General features: G+C 33.9%; 2 protein-coding genes and 1 long non-coding RNA gene across 7 annotated transcripts; all 3 read right to left on the bottom strand.

The window, feature by feature from the left end:
• Positions 1–4,041: 4,041 nt before the first annotated feature.
• On the bottom strand, positions 4,042–7,781 carry PBS2 (cysteine and histidine-rich domain-containing protein RAR1). Of its 5 annotated transcripts, none has more exons than XM_022053842.2 (6): positions 7,629–7,781; positions 7,385–7,523; positions 6,684–6,766; positions 5,421–5,581; positions 4,511–4,746; positions 4,042–4,410 (listed from the first exon to the last, which is right to left on the bottom strand). In XM_022053842.2, exons 2-6 carry the CDS (start codon positions 7,487–7,489, stop codon positions 4,315–4,317), a joined length of 681 nt encoding a protein of 226 aa, XP_021909534.1. In that variant the 5' UTR covers positions 7,490–7,523; positions 7,629–7,781; the 3' UTR covers positions 4,042–4,314. The 5 variants fall into 5 exon arrangements, with proteins under 5 accessions (XP_021909534.1, XP_088066799.1, XP_021909533.1 ...); XM_088210673.1 differs by having other exon boundaries at positions 7,385–7,520; XM_022053841.2 differs by having other exon boundaries at positions 7,385–7,504; positions 7,629–7,779.
• On the bottom strand, positions 5,595–6,213 carry LOC148239721 (uncharacterized). The gene is made up of 2 exons (XR_015816067.1): positions 6,166–6,213; positions 5,595–5,627 (listed from the first exon to the last, which is right to left on the bottom strand). It is a non-coding gene; the product is annotated as an uncharacterized LOC148239721 (long non-coding RNA).
• A 329-nt stretch (positions 7,782–8,110) lies between the features above and the next one.
• On the bottom strand, positions 8,111–19,690 carry KEA5 (K+ efflux antiporter 5). Its single transcript, XM_088210671.1, has 20 exons — positions 19,230–19,690; positions 18,085–18,128; positions 17,550–17,617; positions 17,351–17,435; positions 17,185–17,246; positions 16,900–16,975; positions 16,701–16,775; positions 14,810–14,881; positions 14,591–14,674; positions 14,426–14,494; positions 14,249–14,326; positions 14,046–14,134; positions 13,832–13,928; positions 13,680–13,733; positions 12,448–12,543; positions 11,090–11,278; positions 10,912–10,989; positions 10,160–10,204; positions 9,105–9,200; positions 8,111–8,611 (listed from the first exon to the last, which is right to left on the bottom strand). The coding sequence occupies exons 1-20, from the start codon at positions 19,456–19,458 to the stop codon at positions 8,570–8,572; spliced, it is 1,728 nt and encodes a 575-aa protein (XP_088066797.1). The 5' UTR covers positions 19,459–19,690; the 3' UTR covers positions 8,111–8,569.
• Between the last annotated feature and the right edge of the window lie 103 nt (positions 19,691–19,793).

Below are 19,793 nucleotides of genomic sequence, written 5' to 3'. Positions count from 1 at the left end.
TGATAATAGCCTTGTTTTCTTAGAAAATTAATTCGTTGCTTAAGGATTAACTGAGACAGGTGGGTGGCCCATGCAAAATGTTTGTTGGTTTTGATATATCCACGCTTGTTTTTGCTCAGTCCACTCCCGTTTGCATGATACGGGAGTGCCACAAAAGCTTTCTCAATTATTATCCAAAAAGACTTGAATGATCTTAGGAAATTTATAACTGACTAATAATAATAATAATAATAATAAAAGAAATACCGCAGGAAATTTAGTTTTAAAAATATTTATTAATTTTTAAATACGTAAAAATTATATTTAAATAATTATTTTGCTTTAAATGGGTAAATAGTAGAAAACAGTTATGAGTAATTATTACTTTAAAAATATATATATATCCTTACAACACAAATTATTGGAAGAATAATAAATAAATAAAAAGTAGATGGATTCGAAAGAGCAAATAATAATGATAGTAATAGGAGTAAACAGAAAGGGCTGAGAAGAGGGCAGACGCAGAAATCTGCAGGCTGCTACAATCAGCACTTTAGCAATATACAGCCAAGCTTCGTATAAAGCCTGGCTCATGATGCTTCTTCTTAGCCCACTTGATTTTTTATTTTTTATTTAATTATTTATTATTATGGTTGAATTATAATCTCACATAGTTTCTAAATTAAAGAACGGGAAAAAAAAATAAAGTACCTGTCATGTCTATACTATATTACGCGGGTGTGGGGCCCACTGCTTTATTGGGATAGTGGACCCCAGTACCGGATGGGTAAAAATCCGTAGCCGTTTGATGAAATGATCTTTTGACCTTTCTTGTTGGTTCCCCCAAAGACTGTTTTGGGAGATAAAAGTTTTGTCATGTGCGTATTTACCGCAATGCCCTCGCCTTGTCTGTTGCCAACCAAACAGTTTGTTGGAGTAGAGGTGGCTGGCCGGGTGCTTCCCTTTCTTTTTTTTAAAATAATATATATATATATAAAAAAAAAAGCTTAAAAATCCGATTTTATTTTTTAAAAATAATATTACGTAAGAACAGTGACAAAATCTACTTCCACATAAAATTCTAGTTCATTAAAATCTTATTAATAACACACTGGTCTGAGTAAACCCCCCCTGGTAACATAGAATGTTTAAAGCGCGTCTCAGTCGCTAGGCTAGACTACACCTAAGCTGACGCGGGGACGGTGAACAGAGCTACCATCAAATCAAAGCTCCAACGACACGTGGCAAAATATGAGTGGGTCTATCGGCCTCAGTAAAGCGGACAGCCGGGGTTGGCTGCAGCAGTAGGAAATGTCGAACCCATCCGGCGACTTATCCGCCGGCTATTTGCCGTCAGCTGTACCACCGGCCTTACCGTAGTTACGGGCCCACACTACACGCACCCTCCAGAAGATAAACACACAGGTGGGCCCCGCACGGGCGAGGCATTTAATATTGGGTCTCAAAAAGTTTTTAAGACTGATGTGATTTTAGCTTTCTAGGAGGAATACTGTGCTGCCTTTGGTGAGCGGAGTCCGTTATAATCTTATTTTTTTTAATCATAAACTATGTACTGTTTCTTTTTTTAATGCTTATTATTTTTAATTTCGAAATAAAATATTTAAATTATTTTACATCATTTAATGCTTCAAATTATAATTTATTCCAATTAGCGGAGATATATTATAGTATTTTTAATCAAATATAAATAATTTTTCGTAAATAATATGTACTATATGGTTGAGATTGAACTGGTCTGTAATGATTGAGTGAGATTCTATGTTTATCTTCTTTGTCAATATATTTTCCACGTGGGTTGATTGATACACACCCCAAGCTCCAAATAAAATCAGCTTTAATTAAAAAAATACACATAATAAATCATTGCCATATAATTTCTTCTAACTATATGGTTATATAAATTACCTTCATTTGACCATAGTGCGGGGTCTAAATTATATAGTCTACCAAAAGGGTATTTTTATGTACATTTATATTATTACTGGACTTTGGAAACTAACAAATAATAAAATGATTTGATAGTTACGGTGACATGTATGAATATTAATAAAAACATATATTATATTATTTCACTACGTACGGTTAATAACGCATGCATTAAATTTTTAATAATAAATTTTTTTTTAAAAAAAAAACAAGTAAATTGCAAAAAGAAAATACAAAGGGAGTAGCGGAGGGGTCAACGGAGAAGGTCTGGGGTTTGTAGGGGCAGATAAACGAATACTATAAAAAAAGATGACGGAGTGGGGCCCGTGGGAAATAAAGGAGGATTCATTACGCACATCGCAGGTCCCGTGAGTTGTTGACGGCTACCTCTAACGTTTCCTGTTTGCTATTATTATTATTATTATTATTTAATTTATTGGTATTAATTTTAAATATTTTGGAAACAGGTGGATCCGAAATTTTGTGATAATTTTCATGAGAATTTATTGGCAGGAGCCTTTTGGATATTATAATTTTAAAGTAAAGTTAATAGTAACAGGAGCTTTTTTTTTTTTTTTCAAAAAATAAAATTTTCGGATATTAAAATTTTTTTTATCTCGGATGACCCACTAATTTTCTATTTAAATAGTGATATTTTGTGATTAATTAATATAAAATATGATATTATGATGATAAAATCTTCTTTATTTTTTGCTGATGTAATTATTTGGGAGTATTTCATCTTTTTAAAAAATAAATTTTGAAAGAATTTTTAAAATTATTAATTTAAATTTTATTTTTTTATAATGATCTCGTAAAATTTTTATTTAATTAGTATTTTATTTATTATAATTAATTAAAAAATCGACTAATTTAATAAATTTAATTATTGTAATTTATTATAAATTAATCATGTAGATTTAAATATTTATTTTATATTTTCTTATAAAAATATTTATTTTATAAATATATTAGACAATGTGTAGAATTGACATATCAAGATTTAACATATTTATCGTAAAAAAAAATAAATATATTATTAGATTGACGAATATTGATTTTTCTCTGTTTATAAATTTCTATTTTTATGTTTAAATGTCGAATGATCTCCGATAATTTTTCACTCATGAATATCTATCTCAATATATATATATATTTTTATTGACAATTCAAATTCATAAATTAAAACATAAGACAAGTGAATATTTTTTTAATATAATAGGTATACATGTAATAACGATAATAATAAATGAAAAATTATAGTTACACACCCTCAGTTGAATTGGTCCCGGAGGACCAAATTCCCATGCACAATTGCGGCATTTTGTCCACATCGCTTTTTAATGGGAATAATATCATGATTTTCTTTTCAAAAAAGAAAACACCATTTTGAAATTAAAAAGGAAAACGTAAATCTCCCTTTACGCCAATAAAACAAAGAAATCAGATTGCGAGTATGCAGATCTGGGGGGGGTTACTCCTTGACATCTAATAATTGAACTACTACTCAGGCAAAATTCGAACCCATCAAAAGATTCACCCAACTAATAAATTTATATAAGGAGGAATAGTAATTTTTTCCATCCCAAGTGTAAACAGGGTTTAATCCCTGGTTCCTTCTAATTCTAACAATTTGTTCTTTACAACTTTATTTTTCTAATCGGACATGGATCTTCGTATGGATTTGATGACAACCCTTAATTTATTCCAACCTAAGATGTAAATATCCGAGCTTAGTAAGTAATAGTTCCAAGTTCTATTTTTGAGTAAATGAACCTCATTTATGGTATCTATTTAGAAACGAACCCCCAGTTCAGAATACATCTTAGTTGGATACTTGAAACTAAACATCTTCACAGCATGCATTTGAGCTTGGGGCAGGAATACGATATCATTGGACATGGCCAAGCGCTACACAATTATATGTAGGAGAGGTGAAAAACAAAATGCAAGATGTTGAGGTCTACCAGTTTCTTTAGCTAAAGAAGGGTTCTATAATGAGATCTAAACTGAAAAGTGAAAGAAAAATACAAGGAAAATGCAGAGCTGCAACCTGTACATCGCACTTCAGGTGTTAAGAAGAGAATGCTCCTTGTTGCTTCACCGGTCACCATATCAACAAAGTTTCAGCATCTTTATAATATAGGTAATAGTTATACAGAAAACATGAAAATGCAGGTCTTTACCTTCACATATATATATATATATTAAACAAGTCCACAACAAATTGGATAGGGAAGGGGGTGGTGGGGGTGGGGGAGACTATAAAGCCATAAGCAAAGTCGAACAGAAAATATCCAAACAAAACTGTTTCAAATTCACAGTTCCAAATTCCGATAGGAGTGACAATTGAAAAAGAGAGCTGAGATTTTATCTTGCATCCACTTCTTAGGACACTGGATCAGCATTGTGCCATCCCTTGGAACATGGGGGAATGCTCATGAATTCATCAAATTCTTTCACATGAACATCGCAACATTTCCACTGCAAAATAAGCACATAACAGAAGAAGATTTGCTTTAAACAGAGTGTTTGACAAAAACATGGCAAGAGGCAACAGAGTAAAACCAGTTAAAAATCTCACCCCTCTCACTCTATCATGGAATACAGCTGGCCCAGGATGGTAACTGCATGCAGTTTCATGATTTTCTTTTTCCTTAAAAGTTTTTCCACAACCTTTATTTTTGCAAATCTGAGGCTGGTTTATATCAATTATCTTTCTCACTGGTGCAACTGATGGCTTAACATCTCCACTGCCTTCTGCTGGTACATTGGTGGCTGCATTTGTTGGCTGTGAGTTCAGTCCTTTGGCCTGTGAACCTGCATAACATGATCTTCTTCAACTTATAGAACATTCACTAGGAACTATGAAGGCCAACTGTAAAGCAATAAGGTTTTGTTCACAGTTATCTCACATTAGTTAAATCTCCAGCCTCCTTACCAAAACTAAGGAATATATCAATGTTGATAATGTGTCAGTATGATAGATTCCTTGAGCTTGACTCCAATTATTTGGTGGTCTAAAAACAAATTCAAAGTTAGGGAGATGACTAAGGATGGGTAGGGATCTAAATGATGAATACACCTGCCCTAACAACCGTAAGATCAAAGTAGTTACTAAATATACCTTCTCCATAAAATTAGCAGGATAAGATTTAAAATCATGGAACTTTCATGGCCTGCATCGAGAATTAGAAAACAAGAATATTGTTGTATATAACATCAGAACTGAGCTGAAACTGCTTCACTTGCAAAACCATGACTTATCTCACCAAATGGTAACTAAGAAAGATCATGTCTTATGTCATTTATTTCAAAAGATTCAGACTTTTCTCATACTGGTCGCAGGGTACAAAGACATATTAGCATGTTGGTAGATGAAGCATAAGAAAAAATCTTAAGCAGTTCACTTCCATAACAAACACAAACAACTTAATTTAACTATATAAATCAGGCATGATTTATTCAAAGTTAGAGCATGCAAAGGAGAATACCGTGATCTGAGCAAAAGAAACCCTGGCGGCACCTAGAACATGATTCTTTTGACAAAGAATTAGTGGCAGTAGCTGATGTAGGAACAGAGGTCGGTGTCCTTGGAGTAGCAGCTGCTTTTGTGAACACTGGTTTCTCAGTGGTGTGTCTACCTGTCTTACATCTTCATTGAAAGGTAAGAAATCTTTAAGCGACAATCGTGGAACAACCTAAATAGATAATCAAAGATGTAATATTTTCCACAATAGTAGCAAGTTTCTTAACATAAGCAGCATAGTAAGCAGTACTAACACCATGACATTTCATTGGCATATTCTTTGTAGATTAATACCAGTGAGCAGGACGACAGGACAATATTCTGCTCACCAACAAAGAAAGTTATGTCCCAAAAGGCAAAAACAGAAATCCAAATTAGAGTAATGAAAAAGTTGAAAGCACTGCATGTGGGAGCAGCTTCAACAAAAAGGATGCCCAATTCATGCCCAAATAGTAACAGAACTTTATGGATCATATCCAATTTGACACACGTATTTCTTCTGACCATTAAGTGACATGCTCCCTCCCTTTGCCCTAATAGGTAGGAATTACAATGTTCAGCCATATGATGTTTCACAATGAAAAAGAATTGAACCATCAAAAAGAAAAAATAAAATGGCTTCACTATAGCACATGACATGGTCCACCTTCAAGATCAGAGTAAGCAAAAAACTCACAGTAACTAAAAGCTACAAACAAAATAACTTTCACCAGTAAGTTGCCTCAAATCAGGAGAGGGGTAATATATCCTTCTTTATCTGAAAATGATAAAAAGGATAGTTGAACATGCATTCACCATAAATACCATGTACACTAGATGTCAAATACGCAAATGTTAGCTTTGACAAGAACCAGGGCAACAGGTAAATATATAAACAAGGGCAGACAGGTTAATTTGAGACTAATTAAGAAGAGTAAAATTTAACAAGAAGTTTAGCCAGCTCCTATGGGCATTCAAGTGAAAGGATGCAGTGATATTTTTGGTTCACCTATGTTAATTTACAGCATATAGACTAAGCTTCAAGGAGAATCAACTCTCCAATTTTGAACATGGTAAACCATGAAGTAGTTTTAGTGGCAAACACAAATTATTCCCGGATCCAAAAATGAAAATTTCATAAGAAGAGACATGCATCTGAAATAAACTTTGAGGGCCTTACCCTGGGATTTCAAAAATGAAAATTTCATAAGAAGAGACATGCATCTGAAATAAACTTTGAGGGCCTTACCCTGGGATTTCTAAAAATAGGCTGAAATCGTGACTTCTTTTCTTGCAACAACTCCACTCTTTCATCCCATCATGAAATATAGGCTGCACAGTGGGATTATAAACTTAAGCACCCATAAAATGATAGCCAGAAAAAACATCAAAAAATTTCAAGAGAGATTTCAACTCACTCCCTGATCGAAAGAAGTGGTCCATGCAGTGAAATGAAGCCCGATAATGCAAGAAACAGAGAGTTAGTTTAAGATAAAGCTAAGAACATGATTGGACGAAGTCTAAGCTGATAAAATTAAGAGTATCAAGCAGATATACATTACAAATATCCAGATGCAAAATTTATTTTCAGACCCAAGTCTACATAGCCTTTTTTTTTTTTTTTCAAAAGATAGAGCAACTTCACATTATCTTCAACGATTTTATTTGTTGATCGCTTTCTGACTTTCTCTCTTTATATTTTGAGCTCTAAATGAAGCTAAACAAGTACTCAACTGTGACCTCGCCCTTTCATATCAGCAAAATTAAAAAGAAATAGAAGCTACATCTCTTTGTGAATACACTAAAATTTTGAACCAAGAGTTACAATCACACTCAATCTAAGTTAACATTGGAAGAATTAAATATAGAATTTTAAATCTAAAGCGAGCAAGCCAGAGAGAGGAAAAGCAATGTCGAGATCAGGAAAAGAAAGAAAAGAAAAAGACAAACCAAATCATGGTACCGACAAGAGCCTTCAGGATTATCATCCACGGTGAACATGGCGTCGCAGCCGATTCGCTGGCACCGAAGCTTTGCAACTGCTTGTCCTTCCATTCTCTCTCTCTCTCTCTACAAAGAAGAGAACCTGCTGCTTCTTATTATGTAATAATATTGCTTTTCTGTTAGCAAAAGAAAGAGAAGTGTACTGTCTTTCGAGGAAGAAAATCGAACACGAGATGCTTCGGATGCATACCTGTAAAAAGGTACCGGGCAGGCAGATGAGTCCGCCACTCTGGCTCCTACGTTCACCCTGATTCGCTTCACAGTAACTTTAGACGGTGGGGATGATGCTTCACGCTGCGCACCTCATGTCAACGGCTTGCCATTACCAGGTTTTGGAATTTCAAGCCCATAGTCTGTTTCTGTGGTGGGTCGGGTCCACATTAACAGTTGCTTTTCATTTTTGACAGAATTAGAAGAGCCACGTATTATTGCAATTTGTAGTTTATCACTAAATTCTGTTTTGTAATAAAATTCTATTAATAAAAATATTATTTAAAATAACATTTTAGTTAACATTGTTGTATAAATCACAGTAGTTAACTGGTTTGGGTTCTGTGATAATTAAATTTCTCAAATTTCTCAAATTTCTGATCCTCAAATTTCTGAGTCTTCCAGTATCACAATCGGTAAAAGGAATAGAGAAAAAGAAGTAGATCACCTAAACAGTCTGAATGGCTTGATCAGCTGAATTGACCAGAAACTTTGTTAAATGAAAGCAAAATAATATTGTGATTCTCATCTAAAGGTATATTACAGTTATATAATACCATCCACATCTCCTATCTATAATAACTTCCTTCAAGAAACCAAAATTATATGATCTATGATGTTGCATCGATGGTATAGGGGAATGATCCAAGGATATTTTAGGGTACTACGCCCCGAATAGATTAGCTTGAACAATGAAGAGGCTAAAACACCAAATTATATTTACAGAACTTCAGGAATGTTGGAAAGATACGTGCCCTGAGATGTTAGAGTTGCCTTCTGAAGGAACATGTAAGTGTTGGCATGTCATTTGTGACTTCAGCAATGGAATTAGCAGACACAGGAAACCCGCAATATTCACAAATCACTGGAAACCTCAGTTGTAGACTCCTTTACTGTCTAGAGATGTCATATCGTGGTGCATCACAATATTCTGTTATGTGCTTCAATCATAGAAGTTTTCTCCTGGAAAGATAAATAAGTAGATTATCATACTCTTCAAAATGCTTCAGCTAGTATAACTTAAGGTACTCTAGCTAACGCAGATGGCAATATAAAAGATAATTTTGCATAGAAAATGAGTATATAACCCACATCCAAAATAGCCTGCCAGGCAGGTTTTTGAAAATGTTTGGGTAGACATCAGAGGCTAGTCTCTAAAAAATGCTTGAGAATCTGAAACCAACAAATAACTTTTGTTTGATATTTCTTCCAGAGCTGTTCTTTTAGTAGTAGAGTACTCTACATACACCTATATATATATATATCTTTTCATATTAAACACATAACATTTAGAAAATAAAACCTAAAACTTTATATCATGAACAAACAGAATTTAATTTTTCCTCAGTGGACATGCCAAATCGTCCATCTGTATGCATGAAGGTGCAATAGCACCAAGTTATCTGTGCAGAGAGGAAAGAAGAAGAGAGAGGGAGAGAGAGAGAGAGGGAAGGACCTCATTTTGATTGTTGCTTTCTGTGGGGAACCATTGCAAAAGAATACCCAAGTTCATTACATTTGGTATCAATTTGAACAGGAGAGGAGTAGTAACCTGTACAACATTTCCAGTATAAATGGTTCAGCCAAAAGAGCGAAATTATATGCATTTTCACACTACCTAATATATCTTTACAATAAAAAAGGTTCAATTAGTTTAGTAATGCATGTTACCAAAACAAACTATCTTAAATATATTCAAAAAGTTCAATTCTTTTAAGGAATACCTCAATTTTAAAAAATTTCAATTAGTAAAGTAGTAAGTATGCATGCAATAACAATCTTTAGAGAATGCTCAGTTCAACATACTTCATAGGAACTACATATAAGTTAACATAGCTTTTTAAAAATAAGCTTTTGAAGTATTTTGCTAACACAAGTTTACAAACTATATTAATTTATTTACATGTTTGACCCAAAAAAAAAATTCAATTGTATTTAGAAGATTACTTCTTTTGCCGAAACTTAATACTTCATTAATTAATTTGAATTGATTATTATGTTAAAAATAATTTGAGAATTATCTATTATTTAATTTGATAAAATTAAAAAATATTAATAATTAATCTATTAAGGAATAATCTGGTCCATGTGGAGGAGTGACAAAGCAGTAGGCAAAATAACAGCCTTGTGATTTTTAAGGAATAATGATCAGAATTTGTAATTTGTTAAATAGTTTAGTACTTTGCTGGGTCAACAACTACATTGTTTAGAGAGCTTATAAGCTCCCTAAAATAAAAGTTGAGAATCAACAATTTTTTAAACACGATGTTCTAAGAATTTATGTTGTCTGACTTACAAGCTTTTGGTTATTTACCAAACACATAAATAAACTAGAACTTCATTAGAAAGTTTATACGACCATGTTGATCAAGAAATAAGTTAAAAGTCAAATACTCTCTTAGAAACACCAAGTTTTATGATGAAAATTCATCCAGATAGACTGCAGCTAGTTTTTCATTTTTTTTACTGTATTAAACACTTCTAATCCAATTAAATATGGAATGAACTTACCAGACTCAGAGCTGTTGTTCCAAGAAGAAGAAGATATATCTTTCCCTACCACATCAACCAAATGAAATCAATTAATTAAGCCCACAGCAATGATAATTATCATGACATTGTAAAAATATTCTTAGCAACTTAAGCAGTTTAAGCTCTAAGAGAAATGAAAATGGCAAAAGAATCATGAATCGCATGAGAAGCAAGAAACTATTATATATCATCTGAAGCATTATATAGTAGGAAATTTTCATCCTTTTACACCAACAAGGTTAAATGTGTCTTGGATCTTGCCAAGAAATGGACATGGCAAAAGATGATGAATTGCATGAGAAGAAAGATACCATTGTATATCATTTGTATTATTATATTACTATGAAATTTTCATCCCTGTAGACCCACAAGGTTAAACTGTCTTGATCTTGCCGTAAATAACTGTCAAATGCAAGTTTGCTAGGTGATAGTTACACATGTCAGACACATAGAACTGCTTCCGAAGTAAGTCATCATGAGACCCTCATGATTTGTTTATGGATGAATGGCAGATTTACCATTATTCAGAAAAGCAGAAGAAATAAACCAAATATTGCAGAAATCAAGCTTTGAGAAAGAAATACAAATTGGAATACATTTGAACATGAGAAATGCTCGTGTGCACATTTGTACACATGTAAGTACATAATATGCATGATATGTGTACGTGTGTGGATATCTATATATAGATACATATATATATATATATAGAGAGAGAGAGAGAGAGAAACCTCAACAAGATGAAGATTTGATGCACGACTTAAGAGGACAAATGCAAATTCTCCGATTTGAGCCAGCAATACTCCAACCTAAATTAAAGGGATATCGAAGTTCTGTGACATGAGGAAATTTCTCAACTTATCTAATATTAGCAAACACTGGTTCTCTGAGCTTAGCCAGTCAACTTACATGAAATGATGTCCTTATGTTATAACCAAAAGCCCTAGTGACAGCAGCAGCAACAGCCGTCTTTACAACGATAACCAGAATTACTGATGCCAACAATATATCCACATGGTTCCATAGGAAATGAATGTGTATAAGCATTCCAATACTAGAAAGGAAGAGAGCTGCAAACAGGTTACGAATTGGCTCCACCTAGATATCAAATTCAAAAACATGTTAGCCCTAAAACAGATATGTAGATAAGAGATTTTGCAGAGAACCAGTACAAGCATACTTATAAGTGGCAATTGTCTTTAAGACTTTTGTTTTTAATAAAATTTGTCTTTAAGAGTTTAACAAGCTCCGCTCAATTTTTAGGGGTTCAACGACATGCTTCACAAGTTCTATTGTACATACTGCTGTGATATAAACTTGTTTGAAATCCTTTTTTGTTGGTAACTGAAGCAACAAAGATTAAATAACCCAGTAATAACCAAGATAAGAAAACAACATTGATAATACTTTGAGCATCACATTGATTATTTAATGTTATTTTTTCTTTTGTGGAATTTAATTGATTATTCAGTGTTATAATTCACAAAGATAATTGAAGAGTTTATACTATAGCACTTCAGGAGTAAAGTAGTAACTCTTTCTCCCTTTGAATTTGAGTGGAAGAAGCGCATTCATGAGTAGCTGAGACTTACTGTTGAATTGCTTTTAGTGGTGATTGTTGCCCACAAAAGCCAAATTGATGTCTGGCCATGTCAAAGTGGAGCAGAAAGAGCATAAAATAGAAGGATTGGACATTGCTATGACAGGTAAAATTTGTTATCTCGATGCAATCACTTTCATTGGAAATCAGTTTTTTTTTTTTTCATTCTTTTGATGAGATTCTTAAATGGAATAAAGTGGAAAAGTAATAATTATTCAGTAAGAATGAGATAATGTTATAACACAATTGTAATTTACAATGTTTCAAGGCACTAGTAATAACTCATTCTATCTATAAGAAAAATCAGTAACAACATCTGGTTTCACAGTATTAGAAATTTGAATAAATTGTAACAAAAGTTATAAATGATTATAATACTTTTTCTGATTATACTTGTTCAAAAATATATATTACATCTATATCTTAAGATAATTCATAAATCATTACACTATGTTCTTCTACATCTTTGTAAGGGTATTAAGCAAAATGACAAGAAACAATCAGAAAATTAAATGAAAACTTCTTGTAGGAAAATTTTGAGAAGCTGACTTTGAGTTTCAATTTAATCAAGTGGTTGGATATCTTTTTTTAAAAAAAATAAATCAAGTGCTTAGATATCAAGAACAAAAATTTAATAAAATAAGATTCTGTAGTAGTAGAGAAGTACCTGGTCTAAAGTGTGTTGAGCAAAGTCAGTTGTTGATATCATAACTCCGGCCACAAATGAGCCCAATTCAAGACTAAGGCCCAACTTATCACTGCACTGAAGAGTAAACAAGAAGGCAAGAGTTTGAAGAGGAGATGAGAAATTCTCACACGCAGCAACCGAATGTGCATACCATTCATTATATGCACCAGCCACCACCTTAATAGTTCCATTAATTTTAAATTTAAAAAAAAAAAATTATACATGTAAAAGCCTGTAACTTAAAATACAGCAATGTTCATGCAGTTGAATGAAATGCTACTTTCATCATTTAAATAAAATTTCCATCGCAGAATTCAGTGTCATCCCAAATGCAAATTTCTGTAAAAAATGTCTACAGTTTCATCAAATAAATTATTATCTTAGCTTTTCAAATAGATTTTATCTAGGGACATGATATCTTCGGAAATTAGAATTTACAATTGCATGAGCTAATTACATCACCAAGAAACAGCTGCTTAATACCATGTTTAGCCAACACAAATTGACTTTGCACAGCTTGCACTCCTATTTTCCTAAAGATGACGGATATTTCTAGAAACAGAAATGATCTCACTCACCTATGACCTCTTCCAGAAGATTGAAAATAGTTATACAAGATGAACCAAGACCCACTAAAATGGTAATATAAAATATTACAACCAGTCGCCATGACTTCATCATCAAATTCATATCAATATAGATCAATACTATCTCAGCTATTCCTGCTGCAACTAGATCGAAGTTCATAATTCTTTCTTTTATCATCAACTAGGTGTGTCCTAATAATCTCATAACGGCCAGTGAAGTCTGTTGTGTTGTTCCAGTCATCTGTCCACTGTCCATCTGACATCAAACAACTGACTTATCCAGAAATTTAAATTAAGTTTCTGGTCTTAAACTTCCAGATTGAACTACTCCCTATTTACTCTACTTATCTAATTACTCTCTTATCCAATATCAGCTTCTCTTCATACCTAATTTTCTTACAAATCTTTCATGAAATATATGATTCAAAAGCTTCTATTAACATTGAGTCTACGAGGACTAACCTACTGTTAACAAAGTCTAAGTTCCTCCAAACAATTTTGGATAATTACTGAGCAGTAAGACATGTGAAACGCAATATACACTGCACATGACCAAAAATTACCATGCAGAAGATGGACAAAACTAACAATAAACAAAAAAAATATCTAATACATCACACTTACCCAAGCAGATAATAAGCAGAAAGCCACAGCAGCAAGTTGATAAAGTTCATTTGTCTGAATTACAAAATGAAACATAATTACCTCAATATTTGGAAATTACGAACTATGGAGCTTGCAGGAAGCAAGAAAAAAAAAACATATTTACAACTTACTTGGGAAGATAGTTGTATCATTAACTTCAAAAAGCGAGGAATGAATGTCCAAGACAAAAAAGATACAGTAGTGAGATATATAGACAAGATTACCAACCTGAAATTAAGAGATAAATAGAGTCAGCAAACATCATTTCTACTATATTGTTGACTGGGCCCAGCATAGAAGAATGAACAACCATATACAGCAGGGAAGTTGCCAGGAAATACTTACAACTTTCCCATTGAAATCATTCCCTGAAGTAGGCCACTGTTACCCCCCAAAACTGGGAGTAAAGCAAACAGTAAACCAACAGCACAATCCTGAAGTAACACAAATTGAAGGAATAAACAGCTAACTCCACAATATGAACTTCTACAACTCAATAAGCCAGCTTTTTTCAATTATCTCCATATTAAAATGGACTAAAATAAAACCTGAAAAATAAGTGTCCCTATTGTAACTTGACCATGGAGTACATTCATATTACTCCTTTCCACCAAAAACTTCACAACCTGGTAAAAAGCAACAGGGAGAGCATGAATTGCCGGCAGAAGTTGGTGACCAAATAAAATTAAAAAAATATTAGCTTCAGGAAGTAGTGTAAAAAATACCACCGCAGTTGATGACATCGATAAGAAAGCACCAACAAATACACCCTCAGCCAAATTTGCCCCACATAACTGCAAAATTGGCAGATAGTCAAGTCTAGCATCAATCTGGACAATAACTTTGGTGAGGGAATCCTAACAAAAGCAAATAATAAACTCTTGGCATACCATGGCTGTTATACCACATAAACACGTAAATATCACAATTTGAAGCAGGCCTCCAAGAACAGCAACAGGCCCCACAATTTTTAACTGCGTCAACAAAAAATAGATGTACTTGCTCAAAAAAGGAACTACAATAATTTTACTATAAAATATCTGTAGATCCTTCAGAACAAACTACCATATAGATTCTAATAAGTAAATTTTCGGCCAAGGATCATATACCTTTGTCAAAGAAAACTCCAGGCCTAAAGCAAAAAGAAGAAAGACAACACCAAACTGTGCAACAGTTTCAACCTATGATAAACAAATAGAAGCATACATGTTAGTAAAACAGGATTTCCATAATACACCAAATAGAACTTCAGAACAAAAGACCGCAACCACTCCCTAGACCCTGCTTTTCAAGGACTATAATCAATTAATAAACTGGCTTTTTTGGCTCGGTGAATGGGTAGGACCCAGAAGGTATCTAAAAGGCAAAAATTGCTCCCAAAATGAACGAAGGAAATTTCCTGTGGTTTACGTACTTTGTTTAAGGTATATCTGAATATGCCTTCAAACAAATAGTAGTGTCCATAAGGTGTTCTATGTCAGCTTGGTCCATAGTCTACTTAGGTGTCCCTGAAGAGGAAAACCCTGAGGGGAGCCCTTTAGGTAAGGATGGCAATAGGGCAGGTCTTGGACAGATTTCACTTAAATGGGGGGACCAACCATTGACAACCAAACTACCTCGATTCAACCTATGCAGCAGACACAATGCTTATATTTCCACATTTACTTTGAATGCCGAAGGAAGTTTCTCTTGGAACTTAAACCTTACCTGCCATCCATTTGAAGGGAGACTCCTAATATCCTATCCTTATTAGACTTATTGGAAACTCGTCACCTCTCAACTTAACTAGACACCAAAACTTGGATTCTGGAATCTTCTGGGTTGTATACATGCAAGTTTTTCTTTTTATCACTATATACAGGTTGCACCCCCTTGGTGCATGTGAATATAATTAATACTTTATTTTACAAAGGATTTTTATTATGACATCACTGATAACCCCCTTCTGAGACGATTTCACATTGCTAATGTATTTTAAAAGCTCCTTATTATTTAAAGGTCAAGGTGTTATCATAGACTGATATTCACCAGAAGCTCAACCCATATGATATGCTTCAAGTGTTTACCACACCGAACCTTACACATCTACTTCATGTGCTTCAGCAGGGAGGAGACTCATTCTCACCTGTTTTTACATTATGCCACAGCATTTTTGGACAAAATTGGTTAGTTTGTTTGCTTTGAAATGTGTTACTCCACCTAATGTGGAGAGTTTTCTTTGTTCTTCTATTAAGGTTGATGGTGTGCAGACTGATGCAGAACCTTTCTGGCAAGGGGCATTATTTCCTGGTCTATGGTGTTTATGTCTATCTCGCAACTGCTGGATTTTTTAATGATTACCACACATCATTTTATAAGCTGTGGGAAAGGCTACTTTCTTGGCAATCAGATGGGCTAAAGCACATTGATACTATCATAACACTTGTCTATCATCACTTCATCAAAACTAAGAAGCTATTATAAATAGCTCATAGGATGGAATCACTTCGTATTTATTGTTATACTCGTTTTCATGATGTATTATCCTCTTTTATAAAAAAATCAATGAGTTCTAACTACCATAATCTCTCTATAAGTTGGGAACATGAGAATGAAAACGGTACATACAGTTCCCTAATTAGGTTCATTAATAGAATGAAATCAGGGTCTTTTCTTTAAGGTTTCTTTAAGAAAAAAGAGTTTCTTGTTTAGGCAACAAATCTTACAGTGCCTGAAATCAGGGACAATGAATTTCTAGAGACAACCGATGTAAGTAGAACCCATACAGACCCTTGAATAACTTATTCACTGAACATTTAATCTAATAGCTTAGTACACACTTCTACAGTAATCAAACAAAATAAAGCTCAAAGCATGCTGCTTCTGAAACTAAATATACTGATGCCAAGTTGATCAAAACTAGAAGTTATGGAGTAAAAGAAAGCAAATATGCAGATAAAAAAATGTTCTGGATTGAGCAAGGAATCATCATCAAGCGTTTATGAGTCTATAACAGCTTACCTGTACAATTTCGTTGATGAATTTCAAACCCCCAGGGCCAATAATTGAACCAGCAAGAAGATATCCTACAATAACCTATCACACATTCGAAAAAAAGACCTAAGCTATTGCATATCCCATGGATTTGAAGTCGCGACATTTGACATGCCATCCAATTAAACCATTTCAAAATAACAAATAAGGGCGTATAGATACAAACCGGTTGTCCCAAACATGAAAAAAGAATTCCCCCAATAGCAGCAGAAACAATGATGACCACCAAATCTGAAATCAATCTGCAGGAATGTCAAGTAACATATTAAACCATAAATAACCATCAATACATAAGAAGAAAACTGAAGAACTGTTTAAACCGTCGCCAAAGACAAAGTGATGGTTGCTAAAGAACAAAGGTCACGGTATCACCATCTGATCATGTAATGAGAACACAAAGACCTTCACAGATCTTGCATAATAGTCAGGAGTAAGAGTTAAAGGAATTGACCTCAAATCTACTTGAAGGATTGGATACTTGGATTTCTTGTTTGACATAACAAACACATTGTCCTACCATGAAGAGGAGAGTCAGTAATTACCACACAGGAACCAGAAGAAAGGCACAGAAGCTAGAAAAGGAGTCCCTCATAGAAAAATTTGCTATTTTAGCACACCTTTTTGTCAATTAAAGTTGCCATGTCATCAGATTCTTCACTTTCCAGAGAAAAAACATCTTGTAATTGGAACGATCTAGTGCCACTGAGAGAAAAAAAGAAGAATTTTGTGGAAGAAAATTGTTATTTTGGGTCACAGAACAAATATATCATAGATTACTCGGCTTTTAATACAATTAATGTTAGCAGATTCACATACTTTGTCTCCTGCGTATCATTTTTCTTGGCCTTTTCGTGAGTGATTTTAGCAACTGTCTCTAGTACTGCCTGAGATGCACGATAAGAATTTAAGTTTTAATAAATAACATAAAGGAACAACCATAAGAAAGAAACAAAAGGTCCACAAGGAAACAATTTTATGACAAGATAGTTGATTATAGGCACCAATGGCAAAAAGCAAACTGACGATAGATCTTATACCTTGTAAATAACATATATGTTGTAGTGAAAGGACCAATGCATGCAACTAAAGAAGATACAGCTACCAGCCATGTTAGGTAAAAAAAAAACTTTTGCTGTATCTCTGGTAAAATCACCAGCCACCATGGGCAATGGCAAGGTTTTATTCCTCTAAATTATCTTCAAAAAAATTTATAGCCTCATTCAGTAGAAAAACATGTCCTAAGCTGCTTCACGAAGAACAAATTTTGGGAAACCTACATGTCACTTCAAGCCAAAGCCCAAAAGACAATACTTTTTCAAGACAATAGAGGCTTTAAAAGAGTCAAACTTACTTGCTGATCGGCTACGGTGCTGTTAAAGCTGCTTCCATCAGATCCTAAAAAGATATAAACACAAATAGATATCAAGAAAGGCAAGCAAAGCACCATGGAACAAAAGTATATGAGACGCAGCAATAACTGCCATTCATTTGAAAACAAGCGAGCAAAAGATAGCAGGTCACTGAACTAAGATCTTTGATTAAGAAAAAGATTTCCACCCTATATATGTCTAGATAAAAAATTGATTCAAAAAGAAGTTTCAATTTTTACATCCTAATTATCACTTCATAAGATCATTTAACAAGCACACTGCATGATTCGATATTTAAGTCACTGAAATCAGAAGCATAACAAAAATTGCTCTCTATCTAATTGAACTGGAGAAGCTCTTCCATACTCATCTTTAGCAACCCTCAAATTCCTCCTTTTTTCCTCCAAGGGGTTATAGCTGTTCAACACTGTAGTTTTGTTGTTCTTTGAAGGTTAATTTCATTACTCCCAAAAAGTAAATTGATTGTAATAACAACCTGTCCAACTGAATGTTCAATGACTTCCTTCCACTCCCAACCTATTCCTCCTATAGCAATCACCTTGCTGTGAATGCTTCTTCAATGTGTTAAACAACTTTTACAATTACCTCGATAAAGCATATTAATGCATGGTAGCCTCTCACAACACTTCCTCTTACCAGCAACCTCTATTTTTTTTATTTTTCCTCTTACCCATATGTATTCTTCAATAAAATCCATTGGTCTTTTTCTTTTATTTTTCCGCTCAAACTCTTTTATGGTCAGAATCAACCATAACAAGGAATAACCACCTCCACATTTAACTGTTCTAAATAAAAACCTATTAGCCAACTACCAATCAGCGTTATAGATGGCATAAAATCAAACTTCGGTTAACAGTTAAAATCAATATATGAAGAAGTTCAAGTACTGAATTCACACCTAATATACAAACTTCACTGAAATTAAGTCCAATGTAACAGTTGATTAAGGCATAAACTTTACTTTTTTATGGAAAACTATCTAACATAAAGCATGCATCTACTTCTTTCCTCTTTTACTTTTCCTCCCTGAGTTCTCCAAGCACCCAAGCAGATTTTAGCATTCAACAAATAAACTGGAAATATGAAAATTCTATTTAAGGCTAACCTTCAGGCTGATCGTTTTCGGAGAACTCTTTCTCAAGGACCCGATCGAACATTTTGGCTATGCTTCCTTCTCCAGTTTCTGGTGCAGATGAATTCACGAGATTCCCGTAGAACCTTTCTCGGGTTTCCTTATCGGATCTTGCAGACAGGCATATCCTAGCAAGAATCAGAAACAGCACCAGGTAATGCGTGAAACCAAACACGCCATTTCTGACGAAGAAGATCGCCATTGATTGGTTAAACCTCCAGTCTCTTCCTCGCTCTCAATTGGAAACAGAATTGAACCGAAGAGAGAAATCCTGGAGAAATAATAACGAAGCAACGATGCGGGAATTTGAACGGGACTGATTTACCATCTAAACTCAGAAGTCCGGAGAAATTCGTAGCTGCGTTCTTAATTGGGAGGTTAACTGTCAAAGGCGGGATCAAATGCCTAGTATGGAATCCGCCTATTGCAATTGGAAGAGTCGCGCGAGTATAAAGTATCGGGGCGACTCGCCTTGTAAAAAATAAAAAATAATAATAATTAAAAAAAAAAAAAAAAAAAAGAGAGAAAGAGAGACCT

Source organism: Carica papaya, chromosome 9 (assembly GCF_054855325.1).
Source record: "Carica papaya isolate Zhongbai chromosome 9, ASM5485532v1, whole genome shotgun sequence".
Classification (NCBI taxonomy): Eukaryota; Viridiplantae; Streptophyta; class Magnoliopsida; order Brassicales; family Caricaceae; genus Carica; species Carica papaya.
Note: the sequence above shows the minus strand (reverse complement) of the source record. Positions and strands in the feature narration are given on the sequence as shown.

Excerpts from the sequence above, each read along its gene's own strand:
- PBS2 (XM_022053842.2), bottom strand. The coding sequence starts at position 7,489 with ATGGAAGGACAAGCAGTTGCAAAGCTTCGGTGCCAGCGAATCGGCTGC. Across the intron at positions 5,582-6,683 it reads CTATTTTTAGAAATCCCAGG|ATGTAAGACAGGTAGACACA; the intron begins GTAAGGCCCTCA and ends CTTTCAATGAAG. Across the intron at positions 4,411-4,510 it reads TCCATGATAGAGTGAGAGGG|TGGAAATGTTGCGATGTTCA; the intron begins GTGAGATTTTTA and ends CTTATTTTGCAG.
- KEA5 (XM_088210671.1), bottom strand. The coding sequence starts at position 19,458 with ATGGCGATCTTCTTCGTCAGAAATGGCGTGTTTGGTTTCACGCATTAC. Across the intron at positions 14,327-14,425 it reads CGATGTCATCAACTGCGGTG|GTTGTGAAGTTTTTGGTGGA; the intron begins GTATTTTTTACA and ends GCTTTTTACCAG. Across the intron at positions 14,135-14,248 it reads TAGGGACACTTATTTTTCAG|GATTGTGCTGTTGGTTTACT; the intron begins GTTTTATTTTAG and ends GTGTTACTTCAG.